The following is a 22,041-nucleotide window of genomic DNA, read 5'->3' as shown; positions in this document are numbered from 1 at the left end:
GTCATTATTTATCCTAATCCCTAATACCATAATCTCAATTAAAATACCCCCCTCCTCCTCGCCAACTACAGAACGTTATTTAGATTCCTGAAATCTCAAAGCAGAGTTGCTGTTGCATTTACAGCTTAAAGGACACAAGAATGATTAAATCATCCACATCTGGAAGCACCCACAGTTTAAAATGGATATTTTGTCTTTTATATTTTCTTTTCTTGTTTTGATTGTATATTTTAAAATCTTTTGTAAATCCTTTTGTGTACCCTTGATTGAAAAAGAAAGACAGCAAACACGGACAAGTTGTACATTGTAGAGATAAGTGCATTAATCATTCATAAACTTTTATTGTAGCAGCCTACAAAACCGTCTTTGTAGTGGCAAACGGTGCTGCTTGTCTGCCCGGGGTGGTACATACGTAGTCTGCCCTGGTGTGTGCGCCGTGACATCATGACGTGGCCTGACGCATGCGCTGTGACGTCACGACGCACGCACCAGGATGGACTGCACATGTCCACACATGCGCATTCCATCCGTGGCGGCATGCTCCGCGAGAGCGTCGGCACGTTCGGGCGGAGGAGGCCAGGGGCTGGCGGCGCTGCCCCCACCAAACTGGAGCCAGGGGCTATGAGCCTGCGTCTTTGTACAAATTGATACTGGACGGACTGTAATCCACTACTGCAGTTTGGGAATGTAGCTAGATCTTAAAACAACATTTTGTTGTCCTGCGTTTTAGTTCGTTATTAAAGGAGAAGACTGAGCTATCTGTTCCAATCCTTGATGCCCTTTCCAGTTTGAATCTAGATCTGGGACTTCTGTCTGAGGTAGGAAGCCCTGTGTTAAATAGATGGGCACACAAGCAAGGTATAAGTATTGTTTAAAGTCATGATATAGGTGAGACTAGGTACTCTTTGTACATAAATATGTACAAGAATTCAGGGAAATCATAGGAGAGTTAGAAATTATAGGAATTAGGTTTGCCAAGGCTAAAAGTAATGCATTTTCAGATCTGAAAAATCCTCATTAACTATAGGACATGGACCCCAGATTTGGATAGCAGACACATTAACATGCAGTCTTGGTAGGTGCTCCGTAATTATGAAGTCCTTTCCCTCTGGAGGCTCCCCTAAGTTTGTTCCTGATCACTTTCTGGAAGTTCTGAACAACTTTTAAAATAAGGGGTGGTGCTTGGTGGTCATTTTTTGTTTGAGCCATCAGGATTCTAGTATATTGTTCTCGGCCTGTGTGAATTTTCCACTAACAACTGATGAGAGCCCTAATAATGGGGCAAGCAAGAACTGTAAATAAATGCTGCACTTTCCCCTGCTCCTACTGCTGAAAAATGTCCTGCTTTCAACCTAGGTGCGCCAATCTGTTATGATCACAGTCGGTGCCGTAAAAGTGGAAGATTTGCCTGTAGTAGTTAAATTTATTCTCCGTTCCATCAAGACCACAGATGCAACAGAGGTAACGTGTCTACTGTTAAAGCTGAAAAGATTGAATCATGAATATACTCTTTAGGAATACAGAGATGACTTTCCTGGGATAAGCACTCAAACATTTGTATACTTTCTACCTATGAACAAGATGAGCCAGCACACACCTCTGAAACTAATGTTATAAGTTCATGATTTCCAGTTGCTTTAAATCCTTTTTATCTTTTTACCTAGGCAGATAAGAGTATCATTTGGCTAAAGATGATTTCCATCTTTTAAGCAGGTGCATGACTCTTAAAGAAGTGTGACCCTTTTTCTGTGCTAAATGCTTGCTTGGCATATTGCAGTCAAAAACTGAATTATGGCTAGCAGATCAGCAAAAGACACTTCTTTACTTGTTGCAGACAAAGGGTTAAGACCAAACATTTTTCTTAATGGGAAGAATTTCTTCCTTTTTTATTGCTCATTCAGCATTCCTTTCCATAAAAGGAAGTAGAACTAGGTTTTCCTTTTTAAAAACTATTTTAAGTATGATAGTTACAAAAATATCCTCTTGTCAGTCTAAAAACAATGTTAAGCTTGTGTTTAGTTGATGATTCTGTATAAATTATAAAAAAGTATTTTTGCAGGCTCCTTCCTTGACATTTACCCCCATTTACACTTTTTTCCTCCTACTCCACAATCACTGTCTTAAAATATATGACCATGAATGTTTGTGTGCATTTCTGAGTAATAGCTGCAGAAACTTATGCACTGTGTTATGCAGGTAATTTCTGACCTTCGTAAGAAGTTGGACCTGGACTCGTGTGTTTCACTTCCACTGATTCATGTTTCTCAGACCAAGTTCAGGAGCCAGACTCAGACAAGGTTTGTGTGTTGACATTTAGCTTCATCCTAAGACTTGCAGTCTCTGTGCTTTAGCAGTTAGGATGGGGCAAAACCATAGCCTCAGCGAAACTGGTGTCTTTGTTTGCATGGATGGGATTGCAACATTTCATCTCCTTTTGAACGTGTTCACTTTGAAATCTCACTACAGTGTATTTAATGGTTCTCTCCCTTTCAGCCAAAACAGCATCACCATCACAGCTCTATTTTTATCTATGCTCATCTCCCCTGGTGGGTTTTCTTTTTCTTTTTTTGGTAGTACATGTACACATACACACACAATTAAGAATCCACAGCTGATCCTTGAAGAGGAACATACAGATTCCACAGCTTATCTGCCACAGGGAGGTTTCCTTCCTAAAGATCATATGAATCTTTAGGCAGATCTAGGAGTCCCCTAAGGGGGTAGGAAATGTTCCATATGACAAGCGTAATGGGTAGAAAGGGGTCGTGTGGCGACAGGCGTGTCCCCAACACATGGAGAGCCTTTCCACCAACAGCAGCTGCCAACTATCTGATAGAGGTTTGACAGTTCTTCACACCATGAGGGGACCCAAGACTTCAGTGTGCACTTAGACAATCCTAAGCATTCCCTGACATGGCTGGTGTGTTAACTTGCATCTCCTCCATCTGTTACCCTCCTTCTTTGCCAATTATTTATTTATTTGCCTTGGGTGGTACTGCTGCTTTGTGCAGTTATCGCTGCTGCCTTCATTTTAGTGGGTTCCCACTTTCTCGCTCCCTTTTAATGCTGCTGTGCCTTATACCTGCCAATGCATTCTTTTGTGGGTGGCAATTTAGCCACCAAAGTTAGACTTGAAACAACCTCTTTACTTGCTTAGCTGCTTTTGTGGTTAAGATGACGGGCTGCCTACCCATCTTGTGCTTCTTTTCAGTCTGTCTGCAAGCCAACTGTGTGTCAACCAGGACTGCGTCAAGCTCCTTTTCGAAGTTATAAACTCCACTGTTAAATTCCAGAAGACAATTTCAGAAGGCTGGATTAAGGTCAGGGTGTGTTTTCTCTGTGGGTATGCACTTTTGCCAAGTTGTTCTTTCTTTCAGATGCAGTTCTATAAAAAAAAATATGTACTTCAGGTTTTTATTTAAAGATCCTGTTAAAATCTATTTCCTTTTCAGTAAGAAAATTACATGTGAATGATAGAATCATCACAGAACGGCTCTGCTGTTGAATTCAGACTTTGAGTCCTATTTGAGAAAATAAGAACAGAATAGAATAGAATCACGGAGTTGGGAAGAATCTTTTGAGGTCATCCAGTCTGGATTCTGCAATGTAGGATGTAACATACAATCATAGTCGTTGAGGAAGAAATGGGAAAGGAAAACACTTGATGGAGCATAACCACATGTAGTAATGAACATGGGCAGTGGAGATGGACAGGCATGTGTGTTGGTAGTCTAATGACTGGCATACACTCCTGGGAAGGGACAGCCTTGCTAACCATGGAGCTATCCTCCCTATTCAACACCATCCCTTGATGATGTAATCCTCTCATTGTGCTCTGAAGCCTTTCTATCTCCCTGCTGCCTAATAGTCAAAAGAAGATAAAATAACACAATATGCAGGGAAGATGCAGATCATAGAATTGAGCTGAGTGGGGATTTGAACCATGGTCTCCCAGGTCCTAGTCCAACACTACACCACCAGAACAGAGGCTTATATTCCTGAAATGGGATGAATGTCTCTTTCCAATATTTGATGGTGGGCCCTAATACGTTCCAGGAGCATTTTGACTCATGTGGCAGAAGTGCCCAGGTGTGTTTCTCCTCCCCATTCCCATAGCACAACCTTTGTCCTAAGACTGTGATAGAAGATACATATTAGGAAGGTTCCAGTAGGTTTACACTAATAATAAATAAATAAATAAATAAATAAATAAATAAATAATTTGTACTCCACCTAGCTGACTCTGTTGCCAACCCAGCCACTCTGGGTGGATTCCAGCATATATAAAAACACAGCAAATTATTAAATCTTTAAAAGGCTTCCCTATACAGGGCTGCCTTCAGATGTTTCCTAAATGTTATATAATTACTCATCTCCTTAATATTTGATGTGAGGGTATTCCACAGGATGGGCGCCACTACCGAGAAGGCCCTCTACCTGTGTCTGACTTGTGTGTGATTTCATGTAATCCCGGCAATCAGCAGGTATACTGTTGGAAATATGTGTTTTGTCTCTTGTGTAGGGTGGTTATTTGTTCAGCATTGGCAACTGTCTTTTCTGCTCCTGTTCTAGGCCATTGAAAGTGTTGCTTCTGCCTCTGACCATAAGGTAATACCTTAGATTCTGCAGTAGCTGTTCTCTGCCTATAATTATCTTTTAAGGGATGTTAATTGAAGGGGGGACTTGTTTCCTTCATGGCACCCTTTTAAAAAAAATTCCCAGCAGCAATTACATTAATTTGGAATAGTATGAAGTTGTCACTTGTGTAGTAAGAGGACATATTGAAACTGACCTTTATCTTCTTTCTCCGCATTTCTAACACACCTGAGTTACCTTTCTAGCTCAATTTTTGTAGCAATCTATCTCTTCACTCAAAGCCATTAGAAGTCAAACTTCTTTTCATCCATCCTCTAAACTGAGAGATCTCAATCTCTGGACTGCTTGTCGATATAATGACAGAAAATTATTCCACTCTTTGGCCAAGATTCTAGAATTCTTTTTAGAGGCTTGTCAGATTCTGCTTTTAGACACTGCCTTCAGTGTATGCACATTTATATTTGACTTAAAAAGGTAAAGGGACCCCTGTCCATTAGGTCCAGTCGTGACCAACTCTGGGGTTGCGTGCTCATCTCGCATTATTGGCCGAGGGAGCCGGCGTATAGCTTCCAGGTCATGTGGCCAGCATGACAAAGCCGCTTCTGGCAAACCAGAGCAGCACATGGAAACGCCGTTTACCTTCGCACTGTAGTGGTTCCTATTTATCTACTTGCATTTTGACGTGCTTTCGAACTGCTAGGTTGGCAGGAGCTGGGACCAAGCAACAGGAGCTCACCCCATCACAGGGATTCGAACCGCCGACCTTCTGATCAGCAAGACCTAGGCTCAGTGGTTTAACCACAGCGCCACCTGGGTACAAAAAGGAGTTGTTTTCAGAATTTGGATTCACTTTCTCCCCTCCATGTAATTGTGCTATGGAAGAAATTCTTATCAGAAAGTACATGAGGCATAGGAATGAATTTCCACTCTAACCACTAAAACCTTAGTTTATTGTAAACACTGGCTGGGCCTTCCAATCTTTCTTCTGAATCATGAACACTAGGAACATGTCATTTTAAAAGCAAAACTAAAGAGACATTTTTCAGAATGCTATATAAAATTACCACAGGTTCTGCCAAGTGAGCTGTCTATATCAGGCACCCCCAAACTTCAGCCCTCCAGATGTTTTGGACTACAATTCCCATCTTCCCTGACCACTGGTCCTGTTAGCTAGGGATCATGGGAGTTGTAGGCCAAAACATCTGGAGGGCCGCAGTTTGGGGATGCCTGGTCTAGATCCTTCGTCTGGTCTGGTCCTTATTCTTCTACCTTGCTTGGTTGTTAACCTTTGCATAATCATGTTAATTTTACTTGCCAAAAGGTTCTGGATCTGATAATTCTGTTAGTAATCTATGCTTCAAATGGCAAGAACAAGAAGCAGATTGAGAGAGTGCTGAAGAACAAGATTCAATCAGGCTGCGTAAGAGAGCAGTTGCTGCGCAATGCCTTCCGTTACTACTTAATGGTGAGTACTCCTGCTGCTGTGTGATTCAGCATGCTGACATTCTTTCCCCCATTCCATCCTCTGTCCTAAAATCTGCATGACTATTTACCGGTTTGCGTACAGACCTTATTTTATCCACACGGCTGTGTACACAGGTACAGATCTGCATGGAGAGACATTAAAGTAAAACAGGCAGAGATGGTTACAGCTCTTCCTGCAATCATGGTGGTTTCAACTGCAGAAATGGCTGCCGGCTGCCTCCGCATGCTGCCTGATTTATTCTGAAGAAAACAGCAAGACTTGTATGTGTGAATTGGCTCTAGGATTCAGGGTGTTACTGGCTTCCACAAAGATATGCTCCCTGAACATGTGCTTCTTTATGTCTGGAAACTGTCAGCAGGAGACATAATCACACATACGCTTCCTAAAGCCAGCTGGAGTAAAACTTCCTTCCGGCAGAACTAGACAGCGTTGGTGGCTTCTATCCCCTCAGAAGCCTCCTTAGTCCCATTGCTTGCCTCATTGTCTTATCCAATGGTGATTTACAAAGTAATTTTGGAAATGTCAGTCTGTCTGGTAAATCTGTATGAATTGCTCTAGTATTTTGTTATAAATACTATGGCAACATTACTAGAGTATGTTGCTCTAGTATTTATTATCTTTGTGAGATGTTGAAGTGTTTCCTGTAATCATTGCCAATCTTTTCAGGACAGTAAAATATATATTTTAAAAAACCTTAACTTGGAGTAAGATAGACAATGGGAAAGATAGGAGAGGTATGTATCAGATTCTCCCTTTTTTCTGTCTTTATCCAGGTTATGAGAGACCTCTTTCCAGCTGTCCTGTCACTGGCTGAGATCTTTGTACACTCAGCAGATCCCTGCATTGTCTCTTTTGGCTGCTGTATGTACAAGCAAGCATTCACAGTCTTTGACTCTTATTGCCAGCAGGTACAGTGACACATTAGTTGCATTCTCTGTTTGGTGAAGTGTGTGTGTGTTGATGCATGCAGGCACATTTTCTTAGGCCTTGTAGCAATTGACAAGGTTGTGGTTCTAATGTGGGGAGGGGGGGGGCAGAATGCCATGGATCATAGAAGATAACCAGTTTGCATCAAGTTTCCTGTTTTGTAGCCAGGCCTGTGCCAGTGATAGGCGAGATAGGGCACTGGCCAAAGGTCCTTTCTGGCCACAGCACTATTAGCCACCTTGCAGCTACTAGAAGCAGGGCTGGGCCATGTTCTGGTGGGTGGGAGATATGCTAATTACTTTTTTAATTTGTGAAACATTTATAAATCACCCACATTACAATCCACATCAAGGCAGTGTACAAGTTTAAACAGTAATGATCTAATTCTAAATGAAATGCTGCTGATAACCCAGGGGCACCTTTATTTAATTCCTCACATTAAACACCACTGAGAGGGAGGGAATAGGTCAGCCTGCTCTTCACTAGAGAGGTCCCAGGGAAGGTTAGAACAATTTAAAATTCAGAATAAAAACAGATAAAAATCACAATAATATGATGAGTTCTGAAAATGCACACCTCTGGTGTCAAAAGCCAAAACGTCTATCTGCAGTTCTTTTTAATCTTCCTTTTGTTACATCAAGATGCTTGCTGTGATTAGTTTGATAAGCACATCTCTGTTCTGTGTTTTGCTCTGGTTTATGTAGAGTTTCTTGACATTCTTTACAGTCCAGCTTATGTGGGTTCAAACTATGTTAACCAATAGGGGAAAGCTGAACAAGAATATAAAGGCAAAGAAGGCAGGGCCGACCCAACCATGAGATGGGCTGAGGCAGCCACCTCAGGTGGCAGAATCCCAGGAGGCAGTGTCCCCATGACTGTTGGGAAAGTGGCAACTTCCAGCAAGATCTCACCAAAATCTTGAGTCATCTTGTGCCCTTCACTTTGTAGGCACTGCTGTGTGACCCAGCTAAAGGAGGCCTTGGATTCAGGTGGCAAAACAGGATGGGATGCCTCCGGAAGTAGGCAGCATCTCTGGCCTCTCTGATACCAGGTCAGGGCCATTCTGCCCAAAGCTGGACTGCATGCCTTTCATTTTTCCTTTCTTGTGTTTGTTCCTGCAGGAGATTGTGGGTGCCTTGGTAACTCATGCATGTGGTGGCAATAATATTGCAGTTGATGTCTCTCTGGATATGCTCATTGACCTGGTGTCTCTTCATACTTCATCAATAGTTCCTTATGCAGTCTTTCTGAAGGCAAGTACGATACAAAGCTGGGCGTTCGCACTTTGGTGCTAATAGCTTAACAACTAACCATTCTTTTTTGGAAGAGTCTGAGCAATCAGCTGGGGCTTGATGGTCCACCACAGTTTGGTTAATGGTCCACCTTTTGTGGCCATTTACACAGGAAGCCAGTCCAGCTGTACTGCACATTCTGTTATCAGAATTTATCATGAAGATATGGAGTACTTGGCCTGACTCCGATCTTTCCTTTTCAGAGCATTTTAGATTATATGGATAATCTAAGTCCACAACAAATCCGGAAGCTATTCCAGATTCTTAGCAGGCTGGCATTCAGCCAGGGGCACAAAAGCAATCACATTCAGGTGAGTAGAAACATATTGAGTCCTGCAGATCCTGATGGCTATGCACTGTATTGGCCCGACTATAAGCCGCACCCGCAAATAAGCCGCACCTTTAAAATTCAAGGTTTATTTGCCAGTGCGGCCCACCTCCCAGCACTACCGCCCTGAACAGGGGGTGGCTGGTCCTCGGCGCCCCACTCCCCAAGCCAGCGTTGGTCCTCGGCTCCAAACATAAGCCGCAATTTAACTTTTCACAGTCAGAATTGAGGGGGAAAGTGCAGCTTATATTTGGGCCAATACGGTACTACCTCCAAGATGGAATTCCTTTGAGTACCAGTTGCTGAGGAGCACAAGTGGGGAGCGTTGCCATTGCACTCCTGTCCTGATTCTGGGCTCCCATAGGCATCTGGTTGGCCACTGTGAGAACAGGATGATGGACTGAATGGGCTTTTGGTCTGATCCAACAGGTATATTCTTATGACCTAATTGCAGATATCTAGATGTCATTGTGTGTGTGTTAACAGTGTATGTTCAAAATTTGCTGAACTTTGCTGATACCTGCTATATTAGACAGAAAACATTTCTCCAATTCTGAGATTACTCCACGGAATTCCAGCACATGTGTAACTTCTACCCTTTCGGGTGTTACGAGATTTCACACATAATTCAGTGGCATGAGATTTACTGTGTGTGCATCTGGATGAGGCGTCGTTATTTCTGACACTCTGGTCCTTCTCTTTCCATGCAGGATGACATGCATATGGTGATCAGGAAGCAGCTCTCCAGCACTATTCCAAAGTATAAGCGCATTGGTATTATTGGTGCAGTTACCATGGTGGGAAGCATGGCAGCAAAGAGGTGAGGAAATGGAGAAGAATTTGCACATTGTCGTTTAACTCTTTTCTAGATACACATGGCAACCGAGGGTGTCTCTTGAAAACTGCACCATGAAAAACCCAAGAGAATATAGCAATTTTCAAAAATCAATTTCCAAATATATAGGTTCTCCAAAAGAGCTCCATTAAGGCTGATACCAACAGTATGCCTTAGAACAGGGGCTTCCAAACTGTGGTCCATGGGCAAACTTCATTCAGGTGGATTTGTGGCTGAAGACAGGAGGCAGCTTATCCATTGCGTTAAATATGGTGATCTTTAATTGTATTTTTACTGATTCTTTTATTTCTTGAATTGTATTTTACTATATTACAGTTTGAAGTCTCTGGAATTCAGATTGTTATACAATAAAATACAGTTATATAAGAAACGAAGGACGCAATAAAAATACAGTTTAAAATTGTACAGCGTCTAGCACAGTGCGTTACAGTTGCTACAACAAGCAGAAAAAAATCATTAATTGGTCCACCAAGACCTTCAGCAATTTTTAAGTGGTCTATGGGGAAAAAGAAACCACAGCCTCAGAAAAAGTGAGCAGCAGGATTTCTAGCTGTGTTTCCTGTGTACACAGAACGTATACAAATAGTGCAAGAGAGATGAGGGGCACACCTCTTTTCAAACATCTGCCAAAATGTTGTGGAGCCTGATGATCTGCAATACATTTGCATATGATTCATTGGTGCCTTGTTAAAGGTGAGGTAGAATTCTGCGTTCCTGGGCTTTTGAAATGAATGCTATCAAAATGCATTCTGCAGATTAGGAAGGGACCCCTCCATGGCATTGTTTTAATTCTGTGATACGAAGTGCTGCATGATCAAAAGCACAACAAAAGCTATAAAATAATAGTGTTCTTGTGAAGAGACACACTTCTCAATTGATTTCAGTTCATTAGGCAATACTATTTGGGGTTCATTTGTTTTGGAGAGTAATATAGAGCAGGAAGAAAGCCTTCAGAGGATATGTGAGCATTTATGGCATTTGAAGCCACCTCCCTACCCACATGGGACTGTGACAGTTATATCATTGTGATGATTAATTGGACAGTGAGATGTAAAGATCAATGTAATGAATTTACAGTCTTCGAGGCAGCCTTAGTTCCATTTCTGTGGCTCAGAAATGTATATGTGAGCGCCCAGCTACATCAGTTATAAAATAATTACTCTAAAATATCATTTCAGGAGTAAAGAAAATGGACAGCTATTGGAACGGGCACAGCTGAGCAAGGAGCAATGTAGACAGGCAAGTGTTTGGATATTTGCAGGACCCCTCTGGGTATAGGTAGTGTGTGGGGAAGAGATTTGTTCTTTGAAAAATTGCAGCAGAGCTGAATGGGAAGGATAAGTCAGTGTAAAGCTTTGGAAGATATTCAGATCAACATGATGGTTGCTTATTTATTAACTTGGAATTTAAATTGACCAGAATCCCCCCAGTCAAGTCAAGTTAGAGAATATGCAAGCCCAAGGCTTGTCAGAGCCTTTGCTCATAATGCTAGAAACCATGGATTAGCATTATGTGAGGTAAGGCCAGATAAAGATGTTAGAAAAATAAACTTGGAAGAATTAATCTGGGAATGGATGAGGGGGCGTTATGGGAGGAGCAGGATGTCAATGTCAGTAAGACAAGGTGTCGGAGTAGATTTGTGCACACAGAATGCTTTTCAGAGATAGGTGTCAGATATTACTTAACATTTGGCTGCTGGTGTTCCTTATAATGTTCGCAGGGGAACATGCACAGACTCCCTGCACTTGTGTAACCATCACAAGTTGCCTGTACAATTATCCTATCACAATTATGAGAAGAGCCGTCAACCAAATGCCAGAGTGACATTCATTTGGCTAATGACATTTCTGGTAACCTCTAAAGCCACTTGGGGGTTTGTGGGCTATGTGCAAACATTGGAAAGCTGAAACCGTATCATCCCACAATAACTACTCTGCTTCTTCTTTTTCTACAGATTATATCTTTACTAGAGCTGGTTTGCTCCTGCTGTGGACAGGTCCCCCAGGCCTTGGCTCTCTATTACGACGAACTTGCCAACTTGATTCAGAAAGGGAATTTGGATTCTCAGATCCTGGTAGGTTATAGAGCTATTGGTCTGCATCCATTCAGTTACAGACATTGTATAACTGTAGCTGGGATAATATTAGCTGAAACAGTAGTCTGATAAATCATGGTAAACCGTAATCTGAAGCAATTGTGCTCATGCACATTGCTCCAGTTAATAATAATAATAATAATAATAATAATAATAATTTATTTATACCCTGCCCATCTGGCTGGGTTTCCCCAGCCACTCTGGGCAGCTTCCAACAAAAAATTAAAATACAATAATCTATTAAACATTAAAAGCTTCCCTAAACAGAGCTGCCTTCAGATGTCTCCTAAAAATCTGGTAGTTGTTTTTCTCTTTGACATCTGGTGGGAGGACGTTCCACAGGGCGGGTGCCACTACCGAGAAGGCCCTCTGCCTGGTTCCCTGTAACTCCTCCTGGTCCCTTTACCAAGCTGAGAGGAAACTAACCACAGCACTAGCTGGGCCTCCCATGCAAACCATTGTTCATAGTTTGTTTCTCTATAAGCCATGAGTTAAAGGTTTGTTTTTTACTTAATGCTCTTGGTTTATATGGAAGAAACAAACCATGAGCGCTGGTTCACACGTAACACTCCACCAGCACTGTGGTTGGTTTTCACCTGGCTTTTGGCAACAGAAGAAGCAGAGTGGATGCAATTTGAATCACATGCACCAGCATGCTGCAAGTTTGTGGTAAGCCATAGTTTGTTTCTGACTTCTTCTGGGTCGTCACAGGTGCTCTACACCCTAAAATCTTTTTTCCTCAAATAAAGTTTAACTTACTGCTTTACTAAATCCTTAAATGAAATAATATCTTGTTTTTGGAGGGAAAATAAGGTTTTGGCACCACACCTAAGCGCCATACAACTTGAACCAGTATTGGGAGTAGATTGGGCCAGTTAAAGTCTAGGAGGTTAAAGGGGTACTCAGTGGAAGCAGTCAGAGGAAAAGTTAAAACTATCCACTTGGTGGTAGTGGGGCATAAAGGAGGAGTTGCTTTAGCTAGTTTGCATGCTTCTGCAACATAATTCTTTAAAATGAGTTTTCCCTGTGGAACTGTCATTCTTTCAGGAGTGGATTGAGAACAGCGTGGAGAAGGACTTTGAGAGAGATTTTGTGACAGATCTTCTCCCTATAGAGGACAGGTATTTCAGGAAAAAAACACCATTGATTGCCTTTAGTACAAAGAATTCAATTAGTTATTGTAGCATTGGCCATCAATTGATATTTGATTCCTCTGCAGTGCTTTCCTGCTCCCAGTGAAGTCCCTGTATAGCTTGGAAGATGACAAAAGTGAGGGAATAATTGCTATTAACCTGTTGCCTCTGCTGTCCCAGAGCTATTTGAGCAAGAATGTAGATGAAGTAGCAGCTAAGAGCCATGACAAAAGGTCAGTGGTGCTTCTCTGTTCTTATTGAGATGAATAGATAAATAGCCTTGGCCAAGGCAGAATGTGACTCCTCATGCATACTTTTTAAAATTTAAATGGAATCATGGAAATCTGTTGTTTTGTTCCTTCAGAAAGAACTAGTCAGGATGGTTATGATGAAGAAAACACGCAGGCATTTCTGATAAATGTAAAAACAAGGGGAAGGAGCAACAGACTCACAGTATTCCTTTTTAAAACAATCTCATTGCCTTGCCACAGCTCACGGTCCCTATCTCTCCAGTTTGCTTAGTAGTGCATCTGCGTCTCCTAATTATCCCAACCCTTTTTCCTAGTCCTTGCATATGAGAACAAAGATTCCAGTTTCATGAGGGGAGGCGATTTATGCAACAAGGAAGATGCAGGCAAATTTAAATATACTTTTAAACATTTGCTAAGTTTTACACTGTCAGAAGAACATAGTAAGAACACATAAAGCTGCCTTAAGCAAAGTCCAAACTATTTATCCACCTACCATAGTATTGTCTAGGGTTGGGGCGGCTAACCTGTGGCCCTCCATACATAAACACAATAAATATGCCTATTAAAGAGATTCCCCCAAGGAAATTACTGTAATGTGATGGTCTGCTTGTTGTTGGTTTTTTTTTTTAAGTATTTAGTGGTGTGAGATAACTTGGTGGTCATTTATTGGTCCTATATAGATTTAGAGCAGGGCAGCCAACATAGTTGTTGGACTCCAGTTCCTATCATCCCAGACTATTGGCCATGCTGGGTGGAGCTGATGAGAGTTGGAGTCCATCAATGTCTGGAAAGGCTGCAAGTTAGCTACTCCTGATCTGGGGCTTCAGACTGGTCTTTCCAAGCTATGTCTGGAGATACTAGAGACATACTAGGACATTTTTCATTTCTTCTCTCCTTTCTCTCCCCAGGGTAGTGTCTCCTCTGTGTTTGTCACCATTCTTCCGGCTGCTGAGACTCTGCATGGCAGAACTGAATAAAGGGAGCTTGGATGACGTTGATGCCCTATTAGGTACAGGTTATGCACAGTTATCTCTGAATGAATGGCATTTATAGCTTTAGTCCAGGCACGTCCAGCAGGTAGATCATGATCTACCGATAGATCATTGGATGTCTGTGGTAGATCACTGCCTCCCCCCAAAGAAGCTCAACAAGTTTGGTTCCCCTAAAAAATTAAACATTTAAGCATTGCACCCCCAAAAACGTGGCTTTCCCCCTCCCTAAAAAGATCAACAACTTTGACCTGAAACCCCTAAAAGAGGGTAGATCACTGCACCCCTGATACAGCAGAAGATAGTTGGCTCTGCCTGACCTAATCTGTCCTGTAAACTCTTTGAGGGCTTGGGATGTTCAGAGCTGGGTTGTGAGCAAAACATCTTACCTTAATATGTTGGCTCTTAAGTTATACTATTCATTCTTCCATAATAGACTGAATTACTAGGAACCACTGGTCGTGTGCCACTTACCTCTCAGGCCAGATGAACTTAGTTATGTGTTACTCTGGGAAGGATAAGGTGCTGGCTACTATATACAAATGCAACAGCTAAGAGGGGTGGATTGTGAAGGTGGCAGTGGGTGGGTGCTATGATTATGTTGAACTTAAGTTAACTTAAGCTCTGGGATTTTGCTATGTTTGTTACAGGGTGTCCTTTGTATCTGACCAACTTGGATGTGGTAGGAAAGTTAGATTCCTTATCAAAGCAAGAGCGTGAATTCCTCTGTTCCCTCCTATTTCATGCCCTCAACTGGTTCCGTGAGGTGAGCAGTACTATGCAAGAAATAGTTACTCCTTCAAATCCTGGCTAATAGGCCAGATTTCTCTCTGATATGACAAGTACCATCTCCCCAAAAACATAAAGGGAAGCTTTCCTAAACTGGGTTCTGTCTGTGTCTAAATGGATTCACATTTTCATGAAATAAATATTATTTTATGTGTTTGGGAGTGAAGAAGTGCATGGCTTCCTGATTTGTACATGTAAAAAAATATTTATGCCACCATACATGCCTTCAGAAGTACACACTTTTTAATAATACAGATATTAATATTTATAACTGGAAAAATAAATGTACAAAGGAGCCTCCAGGATACTTTTTGTTTATTTTTAAATTGTTTTCTTTGTTTGTCACATTACTTTTGAAAAGAGTGTCTGCCCCAAGACGTTGGAGCACTGTCTCATGCAGTATAGTATAGCAGTTTCAAAAAATATATCTGCATCATTAAAGCTGTGGGATCCTAGTCAAGGGGATGAGATTTGCAGATGCACTTAACCATGTTGTTTCGCTGACATTTTATGGTCCAAGTCATCAACTTATTTTTAACAGGTGATGTATTTGGAATTGGACAAAGGCTGAAGGACACAATCCTTATTGTGGAGTGCATTAAGATGTCTCTCCAGTGTGCTCTGGAAGTATCAGATTCGATAAAAGGTTTAGCAGCCATCCTAGATTAGCAGAGGTAGCTAAGAAAGGAGATGTCCCTTTCTCGGTTTGACATTTCGCTTTGCCTTTCAAGGTGGTAAATGCCTTCTGTCAACAAGATGACCCTGAGATAAAGGGGAAAGTTTTGACTCGGTTACAGAACATTACGGAGCTACAGTGTCTACTGGAAAAATGCTTGGCAGGTGAGCAAGAACAAAATTCAGGGTTAAAGGGCATGGGGGAAAGAGAATATCCTGTATCTGCATATGTCTACAAGTAGATGGGCTGGCAAACAGGTTGGGTGTGGTTTTTCTGCACGTGTAGGATTGCTGCACAGTTAGATCTACCTGTGTATTTCTCATTTCCACATGGAAATACAATTCATGTAGAAACTTTGTAATGTATGAAGGCTGCCTTAATGTAGTCAACAAAATTGCTTCCCCTTTTGCTTCTCAGCAAGCCCTGGATATGTTCCCCCTCTTGCAAATTTTGATTCTGAAACCTCAGAAGGAGTACCTGTCATCAACACCATTGGTGCCACCAAAAAGAAGAGCAAAGGTAACATATGCTAAATTTTATTTTTTTAAAAAAAATTCATGGAAGGATATAATCGAGACTATAAACTTTTTTTGCAAATAAGTCCAGAAATGCAGAAGAGGTTATGCAATAATAAGACTGTATAGCGCAGCACCTCAAGCTTAAAGTATAATTGTGCCTTTGTTCAGTCCAGGATTCTGTATATTATGGCCTGGGATCAATCCATGGTGCTTTGTGGTTGTGTTTCTGTTAAGCCATCCTTTTTGCTAGCTTAACTCACGCAGGGTTCCTAGGGTCACATGGCTGATCTGAAGGGGCTTGGGATGCACATTATGCCCCCCTCCTGTCCTGGAACACCCCTTATTCTGGGCTTGCACCAGCTTTGGCTGTGGCAGGAGTTTGCATAGCTCCATTTGAGCCAAGGGTTGGGGACTTAGCTGTGTCAGGAACTTCCCAGCTTAGCTGAGGATCTGCTGCATCCGAAGATGCTCATCCCACCAGATCTTGCCCCCTTTCCCTCTGTTTGTGAAATGCTCCCTTGTTTTTCAGGGCAAAAAAACCCCAAATCTGATAATGGCAAAAACGGTTCTGCAGACAACTCACAGCTGGATGAGAACACAGAAACAAATCAGCCTGAAGCTGAGATCAGCCAGCCAGAGAAGGTTCTATATAGCCCATCTTCTTTTGAGGAGTATACAAAAGGAAACTAAAAAGAGCAGACTGGGGTGCTGTGGATTTTTTTGTAGAAATTTGAGCTTTCTTCTCTCCCTGATTATGAACATCCTCTCATGAAAAATATGATAAACCGCATCATAAAAAAGCAGCATTGGTGCAAGCATACTCAGTGGCTTAAGGTGTTAGGCATGGCCAGAAAAAATGCATTTCAGATTCTTAGGGTGCATGGGATTTTTCAAGTCTGAAATCGGTGTACCCATGACTTTGTTATTTTTCTTATATTCTTCCCTTCTGGGTGTGCAGTACACTGGCAGCATATAGAAATACATGCCCCTTTAGTAAAAATCTTAAGACCAGACATTAATGAAGCACCATAATCTGAATGTGCAGTCATTTCCATATCTGTTTGGCAGTGCTTCCATCTTCCCATTCTGTGATGCTCTTCCAATTCTATTGTCCTATAGATGTTTTTAAGCACAGACTTGGATGGCTATCTACCTGTCAGGGATCCTATAGCAGCAGCATTTCTTGCATCAGCAGAGAGTTGGGCAAAGATACCCCTTACATATCTATGATTCTATACTGTTGAAAGGGGAATTTGCACAGTTTGTATCTGTATATGCCACCTGTGTATTTCATCTTATCAAATGCCATTGAGAACCAATGCTGGCCAAATGCAGAGTTACTTTTGCACTTGACTGGCACTCAGCCAGTTCCCAGAGATGTGTCCTGTGCAAAGAGATATGTTCTTGTTTTTCTTTTGTTTTCAGGACTCCACAGAAAAAGAACCAGAGACTCCTTTGGTACCATTGCAGAGTTATAGTGCGTATTTCCGTGAACTAGACTTAGAGGTTTTTAGCATTATTCACAGTGGACTGCTGACCAAATCTGCTCTGGATACGGAGATGCACACAAAGGCACGTAAATTTAAAGAACCATGACATAAACTTCAGTGTACTTACTCTCACCTGTTGTGGTGATAATACACAGCAGCAACACCATACACTTGTCCCATCCTACTCTGCTATCCCCTGAACTAGCATTTTTATGTAGCACTATATTTAAATGCCTGAAGTTCCTAGAATACTTCACTTATGAGGCTCAATATGAGCATTTGGCTTAATTGTGTCATATTCTTCCCTTAAATTTTTAGACCCATGAAGTGGTGCAGATTGGGCCAACACAGCTTCTGTTCCTTTTGGACGATCTGAGTCGTAAGTTGGAACACATGTTGATTCCAGCTGCTGCAAAGAGAGCCCCTTTTTTAAAGGTATGTACAAAAGAGATCGCAAGAAGGCATTGTGTTATGTCAGGGACCAAATGCAGCTTCCCAGGCCTCTCTAGCCTGCAGGACTCTCTCCAGGGCATACATCCTCCTGAACCACGGTTGTCATCATCTCTGCTTTACTACCTACTTGAGGTTTCTTGGCCCAGTTGAAATGTGTCCTTGAATTCTGATAGTGCTTCTTGCTTGCCTGGGTGGAGAGCAGAGAGGGATGTGTTGAGTGTGTAGAAACTAGCCTAAGTAATGCACTCTCTTTGTCCCTTGTGCATTCTGATTCACTCTTGTATACTTCCTGGTTTGATCAAATCATAGTTTGCTGTTAAACCTGATTTAGTAAACTATGATTTGATCAAAGTAGGAATCTGGAAATGGAACCGGGGGGGGGGGGAGTCCAAGCCACATTTTTCCAAGTTTGTGCTCTTCAAAAATTGACCAAGTTATGTACCCAGCTTTACACTGGTACCAGCCATGCACTTTATTCTATACTGGAGAAAATTTCATGTTTGCTGAGCATTCATTGGTAAAATCCCTTTCACCTATACTGAGGTCTAATCGCTGCATAAAACTTTAAAAACCTTGAATTTTCTACAGGGAAAAGGAAGTAGAAATGTTGGATTCTCACATCTTTGTCAAAGATCATCTCAAGAAGTGATTGAATATGCTGTTGAACTTTTGAAGCCACTGTGTAACCACATGGAAAATATGCACAACTACTTTCAGGTTAGAAAGTAAATTGTTTAGGCTACATCAACATACAATGTGTGTTTTATGAGGTATGGGGTTTGTTCCCATCATGAGTGTTTTGTAAAGTAGGTGGACCACAATGTAAGCAAGCAAATGGCAGCTTTTTACTTAATAGTTTTTTTCTCCAATCAAGGCACTGATTGCAGAGAACCATGGTGTGATCGATGGGCCAAGGGTCAACATTCAAGAACACCACCTCATGTCGTCCTGTTATCAGCGATTATTGCAAGTCTTTCACCTTCTGTTTGCTTGGTGAGTGTGCAGAAGTGCAAACATGACAGTGAGGATGAACCATCACTCTTATTTTAGGGCTCTTATTTTTCTTCTTGGCTAGGACTCCCATCAAACAAGCCATCCTTAGCTAAGGTCAGCAATAGGCTCCTGTGAAGCTCATTGTCATGTAGCCCTGTCACAGTTGTCAGATTAAGACAAGAACGTAAGCAAAACTTTAGGGTGCCCAACTGTGCAATCAGAGCTGATAGTCCTCTGCTGTAGAAATGAGACCCAAGATTTCTGATGACATGTGGCTGGCAGTCGGTGCATGAAAAGCCTACAGAGCTTGAAGAATGCTTACATTTCTCTTCCCTACACTAGGGATTATTGCAAAAGGTGATTGATGTCTTCTCTTTTCTCAGGAGTGGATTTTCTCAACACGAAAACCATAGCTTGCTGAAATCTGGTCTCCGTGTCCTAGCACATAGACTCAAGCCAGGGGAGAGGGATCTCCCTCTTGAGGAGTTGCTCAGGTAAAATAAAGAACATGTCCCTCATGGTGCACCCCTTAGGTTTTTTTAGCCCTATTTTTAATAGACCACCTTCTTCTTCTTGAAAAACTGATCCTTCCGGGTAGTTTTTCAGATGGATTTAAAAGGTAAAGATTCAGAAACAGGATATAGGATCCATCACTGGGCATGGGAAACTGAATATAAGAATGTGTTTATTATGCCAATAATATACCAGCAATGTTATAATAATAATAACAATAATTTCTTTTTTGTATCCTACAGTCAGAGTTTTCAATACTTACTGAACTTCCAGCACAGTATTCCCAACATTTATTGTGCACTGAGCCTCACTCAGCTTCTGCTTGTCATTACTGAAAAATCTGGGACTAGCCAGAAAAGCAATGAAATAGGTAATGTGGACAGAGTTTCCCTGTATAGCATAGCTTTAATTTGTATAAATTATGTGTAGTTTTGAGAGTTTTGGCAAGTACATTGAAGAAGGCATGCTATGCTTTCAAGAAATAAAATGTTGAAAGGATTTCATTTATGGTTAGTGTTTCTCAACTAACCTAGATGGAAAGTAGGATTCCAAAGTGGATGATGCACACAATGTTTGTACGTCTTATTGGAAATTCCCTGAAAATAGGGGGAGCTTTGTAAGTCACAAACCAAAAGAGATCATTGAAAAATAGGATTATGAGACTATGACTCCAGTGGGTGCAGAACCACAGGTGCTTGGGCCCACAGATGTCTCAAATGGCAAGAAATAAAAGTTGATGCAAAATCACATGGTGTTCAACACATGTTATCTGCCTAGCTCATGGATAGCCAGTATGGTGCCCCTTAAATGTTGCTGGACTACAACTCCCATCATGCCCGACCATTGGCTTTCTTGGCTGGCCTAATGGGAGTTGGAGTTCAGCAACCTCAGGATAGCCCCATGCTGGCTACCCAATTGAGACACTGAAAGCAGATCAACGGACTGTTGCCTGCCTTACACAATAAAATAAATCCATGCATTCTTCCTTTGTTGTTCTTCGATAGCTTCCGTCACTAAACATTTTCTCTGCCAATCATGGCTGCAGCCCAGTGGAATTCGTCAGAAAGGCACCCAGTTTAATGATGCTCTCCACACCGTGTTCTGGTAAGGATGGCTTTCTGTATGAGATATAAGCACAATGCTCTCTACTATCATTCCCACAAAAAGATCATGATGTAGCAGCCAGTTCATTTCATTTGACATTGAAAAGGCCTCATTGGCAACTACCGAGATGGTTTAAAAATCCCAATTTCTAATCAAATTGTATTTGTAACTATGCTACGTTTATAATTATGAATGTTGATGAAATAGGGAGGAAAACATCTTTTATGCTTTTCTAGTACATCAAGTCTAATGTAATGTAGTACTGTATAAGCCTTATAAGGCTTTCTGATACCATATGGAATTCTGGTAATTTTTGTGAAAAAAATTGTTCCACACAGTATCTATATGGAGCACACAGATAATATATTGAAGGCGATAGAAGACATTTGCAGTGTTGGGATTCCGCAGCTGATTCAGTCTTCTAAAGATGAATACTCTTCCACTTACCCTACATTGACCAGGTAATGGGGACCTTGAGATTTATTTTTTCCATTGAACAGGTCTCCAAAAGGAATAAATATTGGGAAAACTTATATTATGTATAGAGCATAAATGATGTGTAAATGCTTCAGAGAATAAGAATGCTCAGAAAGCTGTGTCTTATTTCAAAATGGTGTGACTTCAGCACAACTTTCTATTTTCACCAGGCAAACTTTTCCAGTTTTCTTCCGAGTGATGATGGCTCAGCTAGAGAGCTCGGCAAAAAGCATTTCTGCTGGAAAACCATCAGATTCCAGCGAGGTAGGGTGACATAGGGTATCTGAGATTTCTATCAGGGAGTCTGCATGCCACAGCTCTGGCAGAATATGTGTGAGCATGCTCAGTCTCACCATGTACTTCATTCCTGATGCTCAGAGCTGATTTGATTCAGTTTTTATGCACAAGTACAGTAACTAAGTGGTAAAAAAAGCACATGGTATAATCAGTTGTAAAGGTACACACACACACACACACACACACACTCCATGGCATTTAAGCACAATTAGCTTGAAAGTACCTGCTGCAGGAAGATCAAACCCTCGCTTGTATTGTTTATTGTAGGGAACCTCAGTCATAAATGTGTTGTCTTTCACAACTGACAGTGGCCTAATTGAGATGTAACACTAATCTGTGATTTAGCATTGTGTGAACAAGCCTAGGTGAACCTCATACTTGCTCATAACCATTGCCTCTCCCCCTCACCTTGAGGAACATATCTCCTGGCAGCAGCCAGATGATACCCAAATAAACATATTTCTACTCTTGTTACTCCACAGGTCCAGCTAGAGAAGTTGCTATGCTGGAACCTGGCTGTCCGGGATTTCCACATCCTTGTTAATTTAGTCAAGGTGAGCAGCCCTCACATTAAAAAGGAACATGCATTGTTGGAATATGACCGTGCAGGATTCCTGTATTCTTATTCATTTAGTCAAAATGAGTGCCTTTATGTTTAGCCTGGAGAAGAGTAAAAAAAAAAAAAAAGATGTGATAACCATCAACAAACATCTGAAGAGACTGCCATGCAGAAGCAGGAGGCTGTTCCAGAGTGCAGACTAGAATCAATGGGTGGAAA

The 22,041-nt window shown here is 41.5% G+C and overlaps 1 protein-coding gene across 2 annotated transcripts in view; it reads left to right on the top strand.

Moving 5' to 3' along the window:
- The window catches only part of FANCD2 (FA complementation group D2), a 38,838-nt gene that overhangs the window by 8,310 nt on the left and 8,487 nt on the right, over positions 1-22,041 (top strand). The window contains exons 10-38 of one of the 2 annotated variants that reach the window (XM_035105957.3): positions 731-818; positions 1,357-1,461; positions 2,197-2,297; positions 3,212-3,320; positions 4,573-4,608; positions 5,918-6,061; positions 6,856-6,990; positions 8,131-8,262; positions 8,505-8,612; positions 9,340-9,449; positions 10,664-10,724; positions 11,440-11,559; positions 12,628-12,701; positions 12,800-12,946; positions 13,873-13,973; positions 14,604-14,719; positions 15,474-15,582; positions 15,836-15,937; positions 16,466-16,578; positions 17,362-17,508; positions 17,745-17,861; positions 18,468-18,596; positions 18,754-18,872; positions 19,256-19,366; positions 19,628-19,755; positions 20,390-20,489; positions 20,828-20,950; positions 21,137-21,230; positions 21,746-21,817. In XM_035105957.3, the coding sequence (XP_034961848.3) occupies positions 731-818; positions 1,357-1,461; positions 2,197-2,297; positions 3,212-3,320; positions 4,573-4,608; positions 5,918-6,061; positions 6,856-6,990; positions 8,131-8,262; positions 8,505-8,612; positions 9,340-9,449; positions 10,664-10,724; positions 11,440-11,559; positions 12,628-12,701; positions 12,800-12,946; positions 13,873-13,973; positions 14,604-14,719; positions 15,474-15,582; positions 15,836-15,937; positions 16,466-16,578; positions 17,362-17,508; positions 17,745-17,861; positions 18,468-18,596; positions 18,754-18,872; positions 19,256-19,366; positions 19,628-19,755; positions 20,390-20,489; positions 20,828-20,950; positions 21,137-21,230; positions 21,746-21,817 (3,151 nt within the window). The remainder of the gene's footprint in view (positions 1-730; positions 819-1,356; positions 1,462-2,196; positions 2,298-3,211; positions 3,321-4,572; positions 4,609-5,917; positions 6,062-6,855; positions 6,991-8,130; positions 8,263-8,504; positions 8,613-9,339; positions 9,450-10,663; positions 10,725-11,439; positions 11,560-12,627; positions 12,702-12,799; positions 12,947-13,872; positions 13,974-14,603; positions 14,720-15,473; positions 15,583-15,835; positions 15,938-16,465; positions 16,579-17,361; positions 17,509-17,744; positions 17,862-18,467; positions 18,597-18,753; positions 18,873-19,255; positions 19,367-19,627; positions 19,756-20,389; positions 20,490-20,827; positions 20,951-21,136; positions 21,231-21,745; positions 21,818-22,041) is intronic. The other variant, XM_088663176.1, reaches the window with a different exon arrangement.

This window comes from Zootoca vivipara, chromosome 2 (assembly GCF_965207765.1).
Source record: "Zootoca vivipara chromosome 2, rZooViv2.hap1.1, whole genome shotgun sequence".
NCBI lineage: Eukaryota > Metazoa > Chordata > Lepidosauria > Squamata > Lacertidae > Zootoca > Zootoca vivipara.
Note: the sequence above shows the minus strand (reverse complement) of the source record. Positions and strands in the feature narration are given on the sequence as shown.